This window comes from Cygnus atratus, chromosome 5, assembly GCF_013377495.2.
Source record: "Cygnus atratus isolate AKBS03 ecotype Queensland, Australia chromosome 5, CAtr_DNAZoo_HiC_assembly, whole genome shotgun sequence".
Lineage (NCBI taxonomy): Eukaryota > Metazoa > Chordata > Aves > Anseriformes > Anatidae > Cygnus > Cygnus atratus.
The window spans coordinates 16,931,650-16,950,178 of NC_066366.1; the positions used below are offsets into that span (position 1 = coordinate 16,931,650).

Genomic DNA, 18,529 nt, shown 5'->3' on the forward strand with positions numbered 1-18,529 from the left:
AGGACAAGATGAGAAAACAAATGACTCCTGTGGACCTCTAGAATAAATATTCCAGAATATTTTTCTAGTATTAGCTCAGTTACCTTTCCAGAAGGCTGTAAGCCAAGGCTCCTGTTCAGAGTCCTCTTCATTCAGCATCTTCAGCATGATGCATGAATGCTCACCAGTCAGGTCATTCTAATAACAAAGATACATTTCCCATCATCTCCATGAACTGTGTATACTCTATGCTAAACTGAAGAAGGCAAGGGTCTTCTAAATCAACAACTCATGTATCAACTGCTACTGATCACCACCACCAAATATAAAGCTGATGAACTTCTATAATTTGGTAAATCCCAGTGGTGAGAGATTTTGGCTTCTTGAGATAACCACTATTCACCAGTGTCACAAATCACAGTTACAGCTCAAGAGCCAGGAAAAACAAAAGGAAAGTGGGATGACAAGGGACAAATTATTCTCTCCAACAGTACTGTAACAGCTAGTGCTTTTTTTGGTAAACACCTAGGGAAAGCAATGGCAGTCAGTTCAAGGGCCAACTGCATATTTTACCAATAACCACAATAACAACATCGAACAGATGCACCTTTGTTATAATTTTTAAGTGCAAATTACTCAGAAGACTACATTCACAACCCTAAAATTTGAAACCCTTACTTAACTATTAGACCAACGAACAAAAATGAATACAAAACAAACCCCAAATGCAGTCTCAGAAAACTTTTTTGCCCAAATCACATCTCACAGAAGCTAATGGAAAGATCCCCAATGATTTCAATAGGGCTAGATTTCATTCAGAAACAGTATGCTACTTACTGGTGTTTGCCTTAGATAAACTGGCACAAATCCAGCACGTTTCCAAAACCTAGGGAAAAGGATAAGAGAAAGTACACTGAGAATTATGGAGCTGTTGATTTTGTAGTAATACTTGTGGTTAAATAAAATCTATCTACTGTACAAGAACAACTGTTGAAAGGTAGACACTACCCCAGAAGCTAATAAAATTTAACACTGACAGAAAGTCCCAAGAGCAATCAAACTGGTTGAGATTCTACCTTTGAGGAGTGAAAAAATGATGACTGTGACAACAGAAAATGAATGAACTTTCAAAGACTAACTGATAAGACACAAGAACTCTTGAATTCAGCATGTTTCCAGGATCTCGTTTAAAAAATTGCAAACTGGTTTTGATCACAAATACCACAGACCCCTAAAGAATACCCTGGGGAAGGTCTGAAGGATTTACAGTTTACTTCAGACTTCAATGAATGCTGACTTTCCCTGGCAAATTCCAGGTTTCACACAATCACTGGTGGACCAGAGAGAATCCCAAGCTGACCTGCAAAATCCTACTAACATCCCTTTCCATCCTCCTTTTCCTTCTTGCATCTTAGTTGTGAACTGATACTACAGTTAATTTTGCCCAGGAAAAGGAGGACTAGTAATAAAAAGACCTGCTGAGACAAAACATATGGCATCCCAGACAAAAGAAAGAAGCCAAGCCCCACAGCAACTGTCACTGGCAACCCACCTCTGCAGGCCACAGGATGACTACCCATCAGCTGTGCAGGATGATGCAGATTTTAGCAGGAAGCCCTTGTCCTGGTTTCAGTTAGGACAGAGTTAATTTTCCTCCTAGTAGCTGGCAGGGTGCTATGTTTTGGATTAGGATGAGAAGAGCGCTGATAACATGCTGATGTTTTAATTGTTGTAGAGCAGTGCTTACACCAAGCCAAGGACTTTTCAGCTTCTCGCTCTGTCCTGCTAGCGAGCAGGCTGGGGGTGCAGCAGGAGCTGGGAGGGGACAGACCCAGGACAGCTGACCCAAACTGGCCAAAGGGGTATTCCATACCATCTGACGTCATGCTGAACAATATATAGGGGTGGCTAGCCGGGGTGGGGGGCCGGCTGCTCGGGGATAGGCTGGGCATCGGTCAGTGGGTGGTGAGCAATTGCATTGTGCATCACTTATTTCGTACACATTATTACTATTAATACTATTATTATTATTATTATTGTTATTCTTTTCCCTGTCTTAATAAACTGTCTTTATCTCAACTCACAGACTTCACTTTCCCGTTTCTCTCCCCCATCCCGGAGAGGGAGGGGGGAGGGTGAGCGAACGGCTGTGTGGTGTTTGGCTGCCAGCCGGGCTAAACCACAACAGCCCTATATGTGCATCCCAGCCTCTCCTTACCCCACTATTCTTCTTTATCTATCCCACCAAACCTAACAGTCAAATAATTTTAAAAACAGCACTCAAACACTTTATTCTCATCCTCTGCCCTGAGAGAGATTGTTCAATAAAGACATCTGAACCATTTGCTTTATAATTTGCAGAGATTAAGACTTTTTCCACAATTCACCATCACATTTTGGCGTGAATTTTGCAGCATGCTTGCCATGGAATAAAACAGGCTACAGTCTCTGTGTCTGAAATGCCAAATCACACACAGCTGTCTAACGTAGCTCTTATTGGTTAAGTCACAAACTGGCCTCCTTGGGTCTTACTTCTGCAGGACTCAATCTCATCTTTTGTGAGATGGTCCCCTGCAAACAAGGATAGGCCAGCAAGGAAGCAAAGTTTTAGGTGATAAATGACTGCTTTGCTGTTAGGCTAGCAACAGAAACAATTCTGCGTTATTTTGAAACTGTCTCCCAAACTTACCACACTGAAAAAGTCCGAAAAACCTAGGTATTTTACAGATTCTCATAATACTTAAAAACAGTTACCATTTATTATAAAATCGTAAGTTCTAATATAAAACTATAATTTGAAATGGAGAGAAAAGTGAAAAAAATTTAATAAATGATTTTTTGCTGCAGTAATTCACTTCCTCCTTGGTGAGAAAAAAATGAGAAGCAGATGCAGTTGCTACTGACAAGTGTTTACATCAGGCAGGAAACAAACAACTAACTTTGAAGTTAGCAGCAGCTCAAGTTTCTACAGGTCACAAGGAGGAGTATTTAACTTCTTCCATTAGAGATGTTCTTCTCTAGCCTAGAAAAACTTATCCATTAAACCTAATTAACTCTTTGGAAGGGTCACAGAGACAATCAAGAAGGGAATGGGTTTTTCCTCAGAAGGAGTTTGAGGAAAATCTACCCTGAAGGATGCATTAAGTGCTTAGGTTCAGCTCTACTGCACAAGACAAGGTCTTGCAGGAGAAAAGGGCTTGGAGCTGCCCAGATTTAGAAACCAAGTGAAGCATGCAGAGAGGAGAAAGTCTATGGGGTAAAATATCTGCACCTGTATCTACATATCATTTACAAATTACAGATATTCTATTATTTGTATAGTTATATTTTTGCACTGGGTGTAAACAGAACAAGGTCTTACTTGAGTAATCTTGGTGTTAGGCCATAAGATACCCCTAGATAGTCTAGACTCTCAGCTTGTCTCTCACTTAGTTTGAGAAGTAAAGGTGGCAAGTCTTTCCGAGGCGTCACAACCTCTTCCAATAAACTAACGGTCTGAAAGAGAAAGTGGAAGTGGGTTAGTAACATTCCTCATGGCAATTTGCAAATTAAATTTCATATTTTGTACAAAGAATAAATACAAATATTTCCTCCTTACACAGAGAAATCAATATTGAGATTTACAGTGAGAAGGCAGACAGCTTAGCACAACAGGAAATACAAGAAATGTACTGAGTTCCATACCTCACTGCTTACAGTTGCAATTTCTTTTGGCTTCTGAATTGTTTTTTCTTCCAAACAAGGGAATCGGCCTTCATAGTACATCTGCAGTAAATTCAAAGCTCTGCTGCCATAGCCCATCTGTGAATTATGAACAATGCACTATAAGCAAAAAATTGTATATATTTTTTAAAGCAGGACAACATTTTCCCCTTAAAAATCCATTAACAATCATCAGTTTAGAAATTACTCAGCCACTGCAAAAATGCATTTTGTTTACTACACAGGAACTCCATGGGGAAGAAAACTACAGACCCTGCTGGGTGACCAAAAGCACAACAAGAGCTCTGTCAGTAGCTCAGGACAGTATAATAATTCTCATTGCTTATCTCTGGCACTCTAACAAAACCAAATACCAGTGTGAACATTTGGTAATCTCACAGTAAGTGTCACTGGATCTTGATTGTACACGGGGCCAGGTAGAACTTTGCTCTGCCTGTACAGCCATTCTCGTGGTACCACTGACTACTTACAATAGGTTTCAAAATACTTTACCCCCTGATAATCCGGATGAACTGCAATACGAACAACACGCCCACCAGAGAGGCCACCAAAGTCCGGGTCTTGGAACTGCGTAAGAGACAAGAGTCAATTTAAAAGTACACAGAAGGGTGCCCTGGAAATAAGCAGTAGTGTTGAAAGACATCTTGGGTGTGAGTACACAGCCAAATTATTCACCTGTTCTGAAATGGTCCAGGGAATAAGATCACCAGAAGCCTTCTTTCCCCTAGAAAGGCTGTTCATGATAGACTGGCGAGAAATCTCTCCTTCCATGCACACCTGCCAGAAAAGGCAGAAGACCGTGAATGGAGACAAAGTGCTTTATCCCACAGTCATTCCACTACAGCATAATTAAAATTTATCCTCAGTTGCTGAGATGACTATGCAGTATTGACACGTCACCTGACCCCTACTTTGCAACATGATAAACAAATGGGTATGTGCCAAACAACAGGCTCTACCCCTAAAAGCAGTCTCAAAAGGCACACCAGTGAGCCAGCCAGGTATATCTGGCACAGCAGGCATTACAGCATGGTGCAACAGAAGCCTGAAGAGATTAAAGCATACAATGTGCCCTATATGTTTTCTGTAGTCTGTCAGCAGCAAACATAAAACCTTGTCCCTCCCAGTATTTCTCTTTAAGAGTCAAATACTTACAGGTAAATGTAGCTTTTTTTTTTCATTTAAGAAATAGTCGACTTAACTAGTTGCACTGAACACAGATAATTAAGAATCTGTGTTCTTAAGGAAGGAAGCATATAGTCAGATATCTAACAGTCAAGGGCTGAAATATCTCTACACCTCTGAGGAATTTGTATTTTTGCAGTTCTGTTGCAAATAAAAGGAATTCTGGAGACACAGAATAAGCAGAATGAACAAGCGAATCAACTCTCCTTGGCAGGAAGTTGAAATGCGAGGAGAAAGTCATTTATTTAGCCAGTAAGTCAGCTCCTCAGAAGGCTTCTCGGCACAGACATATTTTAGAGATTGGAAGGTCTATACAAAGGGATTAGCTTCACAATATACTTATAGAGCAATTAGGTGGTGGTTTTTTTTTTCCCACTTTCTTTCATTAAAACTGCCTTAATATGCTGCTGTGGCACATAAAAACACAGCCTGAAGATACCATCTAGTCATAGACAGTACAATGCCGTCTCACAGTGTACCACTGCTTCATTATTGAACAGTTCACTTCATAGATATATGATGCTCTCTCACCTGAACAACAGCAAGTACTTCTGGTAATGAGTTCTGGGTAGGTGGAACAGGAGGCAAAAGGCAAAAAAGGTGATGGGCAGGTGCATCAGATAGCATCTGGAGGTCATTGGGAGAGTTCTGGAGGGTAAATACACATCAGAAAGCTCAAGCATTATTCCATGAGAAGAGCTTCAAAGTCCCGTATAGTGTTAGTAGCTGACTTTTAAACATTCCTCCATTTTTCTCAATTTAGGGCTACTAAGGGACTTAGAACCAGTACAATACTGATGGATGAAGCTCCTCACTGGACAGCTCATGGCTGTTGTACTACCAGTCAACATCTATTTTGTTCAAGTGAAATCTCTTGCTCTCCTATGTGTAGAACTGAAATTTCTATTTTTATATAGCTACTTATCTCTTAGACTACCAGATCTAAAATATTTTTTGAAACGTCAGACTTTTAGTACTCATTACTTCACCATTTAATGACTTCACCAGCCAAACTTACTAGTCACCCATGGTCTTGAAACTCTGAGATGAATTATTACTTTTATCAATAATACAATGATACTACTCTTTTGGTTAATTTGAGGCTACTGAAATATTGTAAATAGGAGAACAGTAGAGGGTTCATCACTGATACCATTCCCAACAAACTTGCAGGCTCATCTAGAACGTAGTCTTCGGGATTTCCCAAGACAAAAATATTCTAGATATCTGTAAATGCAGTGTGCTCAGCTAAGGCTAAGGCTGAAATCTTCTCAGGAGAATACAGATCTGTATACAACAAAAAACACCTGAAGCTGTCTAGAAAATCTTAATTAGGCCAATTCAGTTAGACTGCCCTCAACAAGCAGTGCTCCCTCCACAAAATTCCAAGCTGGACTTTTGATAGAAGTAGCACGAGCTTTACCTTGTAGTGTGAAGCCACATAGAGGGCCATCAGTCTCTGTAGAAAAACTTCTGATGCTCTGTGGTAACAAAAAAGTGTGTCTCTATTTACATAATATCTAAACACAGGGTTAAGGAAACAACTTCCCTGGGGAAAAAAAAAAAAAGAACTCCTTGTTGGTTTAGGGGTGTTACTTTCCATGCAGCCTTAGGCTACATGCTGGCTAAAGCTCTTATAGTCTACAGCTCTATCTACAAGTAAGAATGACTATGTAGTGCTCATAACTTTCACATTTCATCTGTAAACCAAGATTTCCTTGCATTCAATCCATCTTTAGGATTGTCTCTGCAATAAAACGCATTGGTAATGTCATGGTAACACAAGCCACCAGTCTTACAGGCAGTGGTAAGAGCTCAGCTCCAGAAGTGTGTTCTTAATAAACTTTAGTCAAAAGATCATGCACTGTGGTAATCATGTTATAGCCTGAGAAGCCACTACTAATCAATTTGAAAAAGCATCCTTCACCTGAAAGCAATATATTTTATCAGAATACACCATTTGAGTAAGGATACAGGTCACAAGTCTCAGGCAGTGGGCAGCCAGAGATAATTCTGGTGATGTTGAGACAGTCCAAACACAGCAGATCATTTAGCCACTTTTCAACAGGGTCACCAGGGGCATATCTGATTGACTCATGGAGGGAGACTTCATGCAATGTACGAGCTGCAAACAGATTTCAGAGAACCTCTAATATCGGAAGTTACAGCTAGCAAAGAATCCAATAGGATCAGTGTCCTATGTACGGTTCCCAAGAGATTAGAAACACACCAAATCTGAACAGAAGAGAAGACACTTGAGAAGTAACTGCTCTAACCAGAGACTTCACAGCCTTTTTCTTCATATAACATCAGGAGGAAGGTACAGCAATCATTACTTGCATAGCTGTTATCCTCTAAATGCTTTTACATCTGAAAATTATGAGGAAAAAACTTACAAGAGGAGTTCCTTCATTTTCCCATACCACTACATTCCTACAGCTGCAAAGCACATGGACACATGGGACATGCACAGGGCTTGTCAGGCAGCAGCACCGCGGATCAGGGTTGCACGCTGCAGCCCAGAATACAATCAAGTACCTGAGGTGAGTTTAGCTGTAGCTGTAGATTTGTTCTCTGCTGTCATGGAGACTTGGGCTTGTGCACTCTGCTGCCGGAGCTGCTGAATAAGCTTCAGAGACAGTGATCGACCAGTACCCTCATACCTGAAAAGCAGAAGACAAAAGTCTGAAGTAAATAACCAAAAGGCAATCCTGAGCCATGGGGAAGCCCCAACACAGAACTATGCTGCCATCCAGAGCTGTGTGCCACTCTGAGGCCTGTAATGGTCCCAGACATCTCTGAGAATTGCTGTCTCTTGATGTTCTTGCATGTGTAGGACAGAGCAGCCTCCTCTGACACTTTCTTACGTTCACCATACTGGAAGTAAGATGGCACTCTTCCCTGTCTCCTAACAGACTACAGAATGTTTATCTGCATGCTCCCTGCAGCAGAACAGAAGAGGTGTGTATGCTCAATGAACCTGCAGTGGAACCAAAAGGAAAGCACCGACTGACTCTTACTCTTGGTTATTCTGAAGAGCAGTTCCATGTGATCAAGTTATAAGCATGACCTGATTACGATAGTGTGCAGTAAAAAGAGAAGCACCGTAGGTAAGAAGTAGTCCATGAGCACTCGCACAACTGCTTCCGCAGGTAGACAGCTGATGCTCAAGCCTTACCCATTGATTGTAGAAGCCATGAAAACCAGGTAAGGGCCTAGCAGATTTTTCACCAGGGGGAGAGGAATGGCAGCAGCTTCATCAATCACAACAAGTTCAGCCTGACCCAGTTTCACAGAATCAGCAGGGTGTATGTACTGTAAGGAACGAGAGGATATCATCACTGTCAACAACAGCTCTGGGATGTAGGGAAAGGCCAGAACTGGCAGAGATGGAGCACTGAAAAGCTGTTTGTTTTCCCTGATCTTCATGAACAGAGAAGAGAACCCATGGCAGAGGGTTCATGTTCTCTAACAAGGGCTGGGTAACATATATTGTTTTAAACATTTCCACAGACACTTTTTTGGATAGACCACAAAAATATAGGAAACCTAATCACTGGAAACATATGCTCTTCCTTCACTGTTTCTTTCACCTTCCTTTTGTTTCAAGAAGGAACACACAATAACCATGGAGGCTTTGTAACCTACAAGTTATTCACAGAAAGAACTAAAATATTTTGTGAAACTCACAAGTCAAAAAGACGGTCTGCCTTAAAGCAAAAGCAATCAGTATAGTTACATATTACATAAAATTAACATGTTTTAAATGCAAACAACTACAACAATCAATAATGTCAACAATTACAAACAAAAAGCAGAAAGGCAAGTATGCAAACAAGGCTGGTTACCTGAATGGTCTGTCTGTGCTCCTTGAACACGTTCACTCTGATAACAGCCTTGTTAAACTCAGGATTTAAAGACTGAATAATCTCATAGTCTAGATGTTCCTGAAAGAAAACATTATTAAACAGTATGAACAGGCCAAGATGTAAGAAAAACATTGTTTACCATTATCATCAAAATAAATTCGCTACATGTGTCCTGATGTTTCAGATTATAGTTAAAAAGTTGTGTAACAAAATCTTCGGAAGCAGGAGAACTGAGGAATTATTTATTCCTGTTAAAAACTATTTTCACATATAAAGAAACCAATTTTCCTGACTTATAAATACAGAAGTAAATATAGGTGTACTGTGAGCCACTTTCACAGAGCATTATTGAACAAACTAGTAGGGGAAAAAGTTGGTGGCTAATATATCTAAGTCAGAGATGAGATTCAAAATCCCTCCTAAACAGGAACTCTGTGAAAGTATTGTAAAATGGTTTGCTCTCCTTACCTGATACTGCAGTGCATCAAAGCCTTTAAATATGAACTCAAAGAGAGTGTGAAGGTTATCAGGACTTGGAGATGTGACAAAGATATTGGAGTAACTGCATAAAAAAATAAAACGAGAGTTTAACTCTTTTTTTCTAAGAGATTTTTCATATACACGGAAAGGATATACATATATTTTTAATATGTGAGGTTGATTTTACCTAATTACCAAAACACAGCAGGTTCCTTTAGACACTTGTTTCACTTTTGTATGAGTAACTGATTTTTAAAGACTGAGGAGTTCTGATTACTATAAAACAGAAAAACTTGAGTATCAGTTTATGTAGCAAGTGAAAGATATAAGAACAACAAAAGGGAAGGATGTAGGTCTGGAAATGATAAATATATTCAAATCTGGTCATCATTTTTTAAAAACTCATGGATGCAAATGAAACTTGGAGATGGGGGACATTACTCACCCAAAAGCTACTGCTCCAGCAATAGCCAGTCCCAAAGCAGCAGATTTACCACGTCCCCTGGCTGCTGTTAATGCCACAGTGCTCCTCAGAGTCTTCTCTGAAATGGCTTCAATAAATTTAAGAACTGCTTTTGCCTGATGATCAGAAAAATGTAGAAAACAAAAAGCAGCTGTGGTTAAACTGCTTTCAGCATTACTTAGACCTACCACTAATGCCAGGTGGTCTTTCCTTAGACCAGGAAGAAGGAGAAAAAGACAATATGGGAAAGCTGAACATTAAATCCCAGATGAATAATGTGAAAGAAGTAGTTATCTTGACCCAGTGAGTTCTTGAAATTAGTAAGGTCAAAACACAGATCAACAATCAGTACAGCTCAGTTTCTGAACGCTCAATTACTATTTTCATGCCACTGACCCCACAATATATTCAGCAAGACAGGAAGACGTACACACCTTGCGAGCTACCAGAGGAGGAGGACGAACATATCTGGGCCATGAGAAGGCCTACTATGAAAGGGTTTTAAAGCAGTGCACAGGTCTGGGAACCTCCACACCAACCTACAACTTCTCAGTGGATACTCTGAAGAAATTTCTATAGGGCCTTGATTTACACTAGTCAGTGATTCTCAAATGGCAGCAGGAAAAGTGTCAGAGACAGGAATGAGGGCACAACAAAACATAATATAGATTATGACGATCGCAGACTAAATGTGGACTTCTCCAGATCAGCTTCCTGTCTCCATTCTAGTCCTTCCACTGTTCTCAACTTCATAAATGAAATCACTGATACTGTCTTTGTGCTACCCTGTCCAACCAATTTCAAGGAATCTTTCTCCCTAAAACAACTCCCATCCATGTTCATGCTCTCAGATTTGATTACGTGCAAAATGAGATAAACATCTGCACCCACACTGACTTGTCAAATGCACAGTATCTGCAGTTTAAGCAACACACCAACCTGATCCAGGGTTTTACAGCCATCCACCAAAACTCCTACAGGTTGTGTATCCTGCAAGCTCCCCTTCAGCTCTTTCAGCTCCAAGTCTTGTGGCCGGAGGCTATCTTCCTATAAACACAATATTTAAAAGATTAGTAAAGGACACCCCAGCACAATTATACCTTTGTGATGTCTTGTGATATCTTTTATCAGACAGGGAAAGATATTTGAAAGAAAAACTTACCACAAGTTGAATATACACTCTAGAGACAGATAAGTTTAAATGGACAGACAGGCATTTAACACTGATTTTAATGCATTTTCAAAAGAAATACAGAAGAGGTATCCTGGCTTCCCCATGTTTGGAAGAAAAAAGGCAAGTATTTTTCTGTAGATGGTAACTGGATAATGGTAGTGCTAGGAAGAAGAGGCCATGGACAAGTTTTCTAAAGAATGTAATTAATTTTTCAGTCTTCAGGGTAAGCCAAAATGTTATGATCCTCGTTATTCCTGTCACATGGGGTGCATACTGTAATTTAGAGGGAAAAACTACTGTAGCAACAGATCAGTTTTCAAGCTAATGTCAGGATTTTCAAAGCCAATCAATGAACTTGGGCACAAAAGAATTCTATTTTAAGCAGAAATTGATTCTGAATTGCCCAGTTGTCACTGATTACCAAAAGCATCTGCCTATCCAACAGATGAGCATTTGTGCTGCTGCCAATGTTGTTAGAACGTTAAGAGGTTGTTTTTTACATCAGTCTTCTGTTCAAATGTTTTTAACGTCTCTGACAGAATCAATGATGTTATTTCCTTGGATACACAAATCAGTTCAAAAGCTCAAATATTTCTGTTTAAATTGCATGCCACTTTACTTTCAGCTACAACTGAAAGTGATAAAGGGATGCATTTTAACAGTGCAAGCTGTACGTCTGGCCTGTATTCAGTGAATGCCTTCTTATATTTGACATGCATAACTCAGTCAGAAACTGAAGTAAGTACCACAGTTTTGAGGTACCAGGTGTCTCCTGAGCTTGTAAGGGGCTTTTTTCCCAGAGTGTTTTTCCACTCTCCAGTGGGAATGTGAAATGTGTTTTTATTTGTCTCCTCCCAGCTGTCCATCAGCTTATAATCTCTCTAAGCACTTCTGAAACAGCAACCACAGCAGTTAAGCTCCACCTCACTAGGCTAATGAGCGGCATATAACGGCAATGCAGCAAAATGAATAAATGCAGGCAAGTACAAAAAAAGGCTGAGAAAAAAAAAAAAGGAGGAAAGAAAAGACAACTTTCCATACTTCACCCATATGAGGTATATTTTTTGCAAAACGTTCTTCATCTGCTCTGCAAGACCATTATTTGATATCAATCAGGGTGAAAAGAAAGGTTCCTCTTTTTAAGATCTTGTTCAACTTCAACACTGTTCAACTCAGATCAGTTTCTACCACTAAAAATTAGCTGACATAGTCTACTGACCTGTGACCGTGGTGGAACGGGCGTGATATTTGCAACATGACTGGAGATGGGCAAGATATTCAGCTGATCATCAATCACAATGCAGTTCTTGCACGAGGCCAGAGACAGAATAAACCTGAGCAGTCAAGCAAAGGCAAATCAGTAAAAGCAGTACCAACACTGTTGCATTTTTGTAGTTAATTAACCCTAGTTTCTAACCCCAAACATGGTATTTAGAGCGACAGCTGCTTACAGCTGGGCTAAGACAAGTTCACACAACTGGCTGTGCCTCTTATCATAGAATCAGGATGACCTATGCAGAACAGACATCCACCTACGAGGATGCCTCCAATGAAGACCACTTATTTCAGACAATCTCCTAAGACAGCTAGAAAGTGACTCCCAGCATTTAAACAAGAGGTAGCTGTAAAAAAGCATAAGACTTGAATCCACAGCAATTGTGACAAATGCAGACCGCCAAAGATGTGGTCAGTTTAGGCTGCTTATCCATCCTTCTAGTTTCTAACACCACATGACCATCACCTGCATGCTAAAGAACAGATTTTGCATTTTTCCAATGGCTAGAGCTAGGTATAGCTCACTTAAGAAGAGCTGCTTATTCAGTACAGCAAAAGGAGAGAAAAGGTCTTTATAAGAAATTTCTAAACCACAGAGAAGACCCCACAGTGAGCAGTTTTCTCTTTCATAATAACGTCATAGGTATCTGAATTGCTGGTCATGTGGAGCATACGTTGCTACAGAGCATTTCAAGAACAGGACTCAGAATACTTTACAAATTAAGGCCCCTTTGCACATCCCTTGTAACATCATGCCAAAATTTTGTATACAATTTCTCCAACAACAACTTACACTGGGCACACAGCCTACATGCTTTACACTCACGATACCATACCTTTCATTAAACCGTCCTACCACGTCCTGGTGCGCCTCTGTTCTGTATCGGGAGTGCACATCCTGAAACAAAATGAAAAAGTCAGTCTGGAGAAGGAACAGTGGTAACAGTGACATGTACAAGATTATTACTCATGGAACAATCCAACACCTTTTCCAATCTTGTGGACCACGCCCTCTCTCCCCGATTTTGCTTGCTGTGAGACATCCACTTTTTCCAAATACTGGTTTAAAATGTACCTTTCCCACCAATACTTTTCACAATGGTCTTACGTATTCTTCCAGACTTAAAGGTCAGTTCTGTCAGTTATAGTACACTTCAAGTAACCTAGACATACTAACACAGAAGTCCATTACTTTAATTCCCCTGCTAGCATTGTTACTAACAGAAATTGTTCCTGCTTTAGTGGTACTCATACTCAGGGTGAACAGATCATATTTAGAAATACACAGGAACTGCGAAGCTGATCTTGCTTAGCACTCAGTCACAAAACAGCAAAACATGTTTTTCACTTAACTTTGTTGCACGGACCAACAGTATAAATACTTTTTCAAATTACTGTGAAACAAAAGAACAGTTACATTTGTTGGCAGAACATGGGTTGGCAGAACTGCCTGACCACAAGACTCTATCAACGATGAATGAATGAAAGCTGGAAAAATGACAGAAGGAAGACCACAGCCCATTAAGAAAGAAAAAAATAACCCCTTAAGTCACCAGCCAAACCTGCCTATGTAGAACAGACACATTACACTGAACATACCATGGTCATTGTATAGAGCTGCTTCAGCGAGTTCATAGTCCTGAGGAGAATTACCACAATTCCACCCCCTTCTACTGTTTCAACAGTTCTAGCTAGCAGGTTTGGAGTCAAGGCTTCAAAATCCTAGGAAATAAAAAAATAAAAACTCCAAAGTTGCCTAGAATTCACTAGTGCAACTAGCATCTGCTGAAAGGAATGGAAAATCTAAAAACATAATTTCCCAAAGTTTGATTCAAACTTAATATTTGCGTTAACCGATTTCCCATTAAAATTCTGCCAAACAAGGCTATCTCACCCTTGCAAAACTCGTAAAAGATACAAAAGAACATCATAAATTAAATAACAGGAGCAACAAACAGAATTCCTGCAGCTTTTAAACTGAAAGTAACTGATAATAGTGCTATGTCAAAAGTTTAATTCCTTACCTGAAGTACACACATGCCAAAAGTGTTACCAAGGATCTTATGAGTTTCATTGTAATAGCAGTAGCGAATATTTGTGGCTGCTATAAATAACTCAAAAGGATCATCATCTTTTATGTTCAAGGTTCCGCTTTTAATCTTCTTCTGTAGTTGTCTCATTCTCTTCTTACGGTGGCTGGAAAACAAAATTATACAGAAGTTTTCTTGGGAAGAGGTTTGCAAAGACTGCTCAAAATCCTTCTTCTAAGCCTAATTGGAATTCAGAGCTCAGCCTCCAAGGATCTTGGACCATACATGCTGCATTCATGACATGTTCCCATGTGCCTTTAGCCCAAAGCAGTGGAAATCACACAAGAACAGCTGTTTTTGCAAGAAACCATTTGGTTGTAATCATGTAGTTTCATGTAACACTTCCCTTCTGACTTTGTGCCCAGACTGTAAGGATACATGCAAATCTAAGAATTAAAATCTTAAACCCTTTTTCAAATTAAAGTAATTCCAATGCCCAGTCTATACCGACTCCTACATAGTACCTCATGCTGATGACAACTGTATTACTGAAGCCAAATTCTAATTCTGGAAAACTGAACTTCCTGTAGTTCCTTCAAGAATAGATCTTGTTTCTCCTGACAACCAAATCGCTCAACCTACACTGAGCAGACCAGCCACAGAGCTTTTGCTTCAGACAGAGCACTTATGGCACTTACTGCAGCATGAGATATGAGGGGCATCTTACCTGCTAAAGCCCAGCTCCTTTTTGTAACACCACAGGACAGAGGGTCTGGCCTTTACAGTTGCTTTAGACAACATATGGTGAAGTATAACGACCTGCCAAAGCACAAAAACATGGAGAGAACAGGGTTTAGTGGCGGACTGCTACCAGGTACCTCTAGTCCAAGCTGCGCTGCGGTGACATCTGCAAGATAACTCACTGGGTAAGGCACGGTTTGAGCGAGAACTGCGACAGGGCACCGCAAAACTGTACGGGTGAACATAGAAAGCTCCTGCTAGGCAGGCAATGAAACGTCTTTCTACTTCATTAAAAAATAAAAATAAATCCAATTTGTCTCTACTTGCTTTTATTTAACGTTCACAGGCTCCTCAGGCGGATGTTTAACAACCAATTCTCCTAAATAACTTCCAGCACTTTCGCGTTTCCGCAGCAGTCAGTAACCTAACGTACACCGCACCCTCACTCGCAACCCCGGTCCGCGTTATTCCCTGCGACTTGCAACGCCTGCCTTCCAGAGTAAGACGCGCCGCTGGGGCGAGCCCCGAACACGCGGCCCTGGCGGAGGGCTCCGGCATGGAGCGGGGCTCACCTGGTCTTTGCCGCGGTCGCCGACCACCACGAAGAGGGACCGCTGCCGCTCGGCCACGCCGTTCTCGATCAGCACCCGCAGGCGGTTGTCCACCTTGCGGCGCTGCATGGCGGCCCCTCACCGCCCCTCAGGCGGCCGCCAACGGCCCCTCAGGCCGCCGCTAACGGTCGCCCAACGGCCGCTCCCCAGGCACCAACGGCAGCCGCACGCGCCGCACCACGTGGGAGCCGCGCGGCCCAGGTCACGCGCGCCGCAGCGCGGCAAAGGACCCCGGGCGCCGGGGCTGCCTTGAGGAGCGCCTGCGCGCGCGACCCGGCCTCGCGCCTCCCTCAGCGCCTCAGGGGGAAGCGGCCCCGGCCTCAGGCCTCCAGCCCTCGCCCCCTCCTTTGTCCGAAATAAAAACGCAACGCACGTGAAAATGGCAAAGCTTGAGGGCACAGTTGTCTATTTATATTTATATGAATTGTGAAATCCCAATAAACCTGAAGGAGCTCGTAGCCTTGAAGCTCTGCTGTGCAGTAAAGCCACAGCTGGTTCAAGGTCTTCAATACAACATTGCAAGTTGCAACGTGAAAAAATATCAGTCTGACCTGTTTTCAATCCTTGTAAGATTACAGAAACACTGTATTCATTCGCAAACTGACAGCACGACTATCCCTAACCTAAAAGCTGGAACATTAACCCTCCCATACCAAAGCTGAGCCAGGCTCTGGGCGTAGATACATTTATTCTTAACTTTTAGGACAGCCAAAAAAAAAAGTTTTGATTAATGAAGTTTAATAATCAGGTAACATGATAGGAAAATGTGTTTAATACTAAGGGATGTATTTTGGGATATTTTAAGTTTTAAAGTATAGCAAAAATATGATAAAACTATTGAATTAAAAATAATACAGGCTATGAAACAATTCCCAGTTACTGAGACAAAACCACCAGTGCAACAGAAGTGGAGCAAACAAGTCCTTAAGGTATAGGTATGAAATATTTTCTTAAAAGGACATAAAACGTTTAAATAATTTATTTTTCAAGTGTTTACATAAGCCATGGACCAATTTGTTTTAGATGGAGAGTTAAAGAACTGCAGACATATACAAGTATGTTTAAGGCCATCAGAAAATTTGAATCTGACAATTAACTAAAATGTAATTGTGAAAACTTACTTTATATGGTAGATGCATTACTAAAATTTATTCTAAAATTGAATAGCTTTTAAAAATATATTTTTTTCATTTAATACACATGTAATGGATTATTAGTAAAATTTATCTCAATCCCCCAAAAAATCAGGTGTAATCTTGATCCATTATCAGGTATTCGAGCACATTTCATACAAAGAAGAAATAGGACACCATAGTTGGAACTGAACTAGTTACATCCATTTGATTATTTTTTGAACATTAAAAGAGTAGGTTTTATGAACATTAAAAGAGTAGGGGGGAAAAGTAACCTAACTTCTAAAGTTAAAGGATGATAATTGCAGCAAGAGCTAACTGATAAACTTCACTCAGAACAAACTACTTACAATTGTTAAGTTAGACTTCAGTTTTGCTAACACAGTTCTCTTTAACACCACTCAAACTGGCTTTAGGATGTGAATTTTGGGAAAGAGTTTACTTTCCCTCCATTAAGGCTAGATCTACAGAGCCACAAATAACTTCAATTGCATTATATTCAAAAAGCCTAAGAAAATGTATAGAATAGCACCCCTTCCCTTAAATAAACCATTTAGAAAATTAGTTTATCATCAGAAATTCCTATTTATCAGAGGCTCTGTCAAACCACAGTAGAAATTCAATGTCCAGTTTCTGAAACTCTGTAGAAATAGAGATAGAAACCCAAGATGCTGCTTTTAAGTTTTTGTAGAAGCACATGAGGGTCAGGGATTTCTTTCACACAGGAAAGGACATTAAGTTTAAAAGTCCACTAGAGCCTTCTCATCAGCTTAGATTTCTTCTTAAATGTTAGATCATTTAAATTCAGTATCAGTCCCTAAGCAGATGAGTGTAGTGCTTATAAAAAAGCATGAAAGCTTTATTCCTCGAAAAGGTACCGATTTGGAAGAAAACCCATCTGAATGCAAGAGAAAGCAGGAATTGCAAACTGGAGATTTTGAAGAACCATCCCCCTTTCCCTCTGAAAGCACAAGTGTTTACCCTTCTTCACAAGTACAGGGTATGTCAACCTGACATTAAATAAACAAAGGAATTTTCCCAAAGTTAATGTCAAAGATCCTTATATTTAGTTTTGCCACTGAATATAAGAAACTCAAGACTAGTATGAGACTGATCACTCAGACGCTGATGTTGTGATGGCATAGTCAAAGAAGTTTTAACAAAGATAACGTAATCTACAAAAAGAACCACAAGGAAACCACACATTTTTGCAGTGCTCAAGTTTCCAGTAATGTTCTAGAGGACAATCATAACTGTATTTAAGCCCAGGGTTTAAAAAGAAAAAAAATCACCTTTCCAATTTCAAGAGGAAAATTTTATTGTTTAGGATCATTTCCTGCTTGCTTTTCAGAAGAAGCACTGATTTTTAGGTCAATCAGTGATGAAGAATAACTATCCACCCCATCTGCAGAACTTCAATGGTGCTAGCTCAAATGATTGAAAACCTTTAAAATTCCATCCATGTTCAATGCAGATGCAGGGTACTGTATAAACAGGTGCACAGACCTGAAAGACTCAAGCAGACATGTTCATATAGTTGCAAACCTCAACTCCATCTGTAAGCCTGTAACTTCATGTATCTGAGTTTGCGTTCAGTTCATTCAAGAACAGTTTTGCATGCATGACAGGAAGAATCTTTATTTTTCAAGATGCAACTCTGGCAGCCTCATTAATAGGGCTGGTTAATAAGCAGCTTCCTCATGTCCCTTTCTGTCCACAGCAGACTTGGGATGGGAGAAATCTGAACAGCATAATTTTGTCCATCGACACTAAACACATGTATCTCAGATGAGCATTTATAATGGATAGTTCTTGCAAAGAAGTAAAAGTCAACTACTCAGCTTAACTAGTGCCATATCTTTCAAA

The 18,529-nt window shown here is 40.4% G+C and overlaps 1 protein-coding gene across 3 annotated transcripts in view; it reads right to left on the reverse strand.

The window, feature by feature from the left end:
* Window positions 1-15,790, reverse strand: part of NAT10 (N-acetyltransferase 10) — a 43,377-nt gene extending 27,587 nt beyond the window's left edge. For 2 of the 3 annotated variants that reach the window (XM_035552047.2, XM_035552046.2), the window contains exons 1-21: window positions 15,492-15,726; window positions 14,906-14,997; window positions 14,173-14,344; window positions 13,748-13,870; window positions 12,985-13,046; window positions 12,093-12,207; window positions 10,639-10,746; window positions 9,682-9,815; window positions 9,225-9,318; window positions 8,736-8,834; window positions 8,066-8,202; window positions 7,426-7,550; window positions 6,862-7,012; window positions 6,311-6,407; window positions 5,419-5,535; window positions 4,378-4,479; window positions 4,195-4,269; window positions 3,664-3,780; window positions 3,341-3,474; window positions 817-865; window positions 84-177 (exon numbers count right to left, since the gene is read on the reverse strand). In XM_035552047.2, coding sequence (XP_035407940.1) covers window positions 84-177; window positions 817-865; window positions 3,341-3,474; window positions 3,664-3,780; window positions 4,195-4,269; window positions 4,378-4,479; window positions 5,419-5,535; window positions 6,311-6,407; window positions 6,862-7,012; window positions 7,426-7,550; window positions 8,066-8,202; window positions 8,736-8,834; window positions 9,225-9,318; window positions 9,682-9,815; window positions 10,639-10,746; window positions 12,093-12,207; window positions 12,985-13,046; window positions 13,748-13,870; window positions 14,173-14,344; window positions 14,906-14,997; window positions 15,492-15,599 — 2,305 coding nt within the window. In that variant the 5' untranslated portion in view covers window positions 15,600-15,726. Of the gene's footprint in view, window positions 1-83; window positions 178-816; window positions 866-3,340; window positions 3,475-3,663; window positions 3,781-4,194; window positions 4,270-4,377; window positions 4,480-5,418; window positions 5,536-6,310; window positions 6,408-6,861; window positions 7,013-7,425; window positions 7,551-8,065; window positions 8,203-8,735; window positions 8,835-9,224; window positions 9,319-9,681; window positions 9,816-10,638; window positions 10,747-12,092; window positions 12,208-12,984; window positions 13,047-13,747; window positions 13,871-14,172; window positions 14,345-14,905; window positions 14,998-15,491 lie in introns of all 3 variants that reach the window. The other variant, XM_035552045.1, reaches the window with a different exon arrangement.
* Between the last annotated feature and the right edge of the window lie 2,739 nt (window positions 15,791-18,529).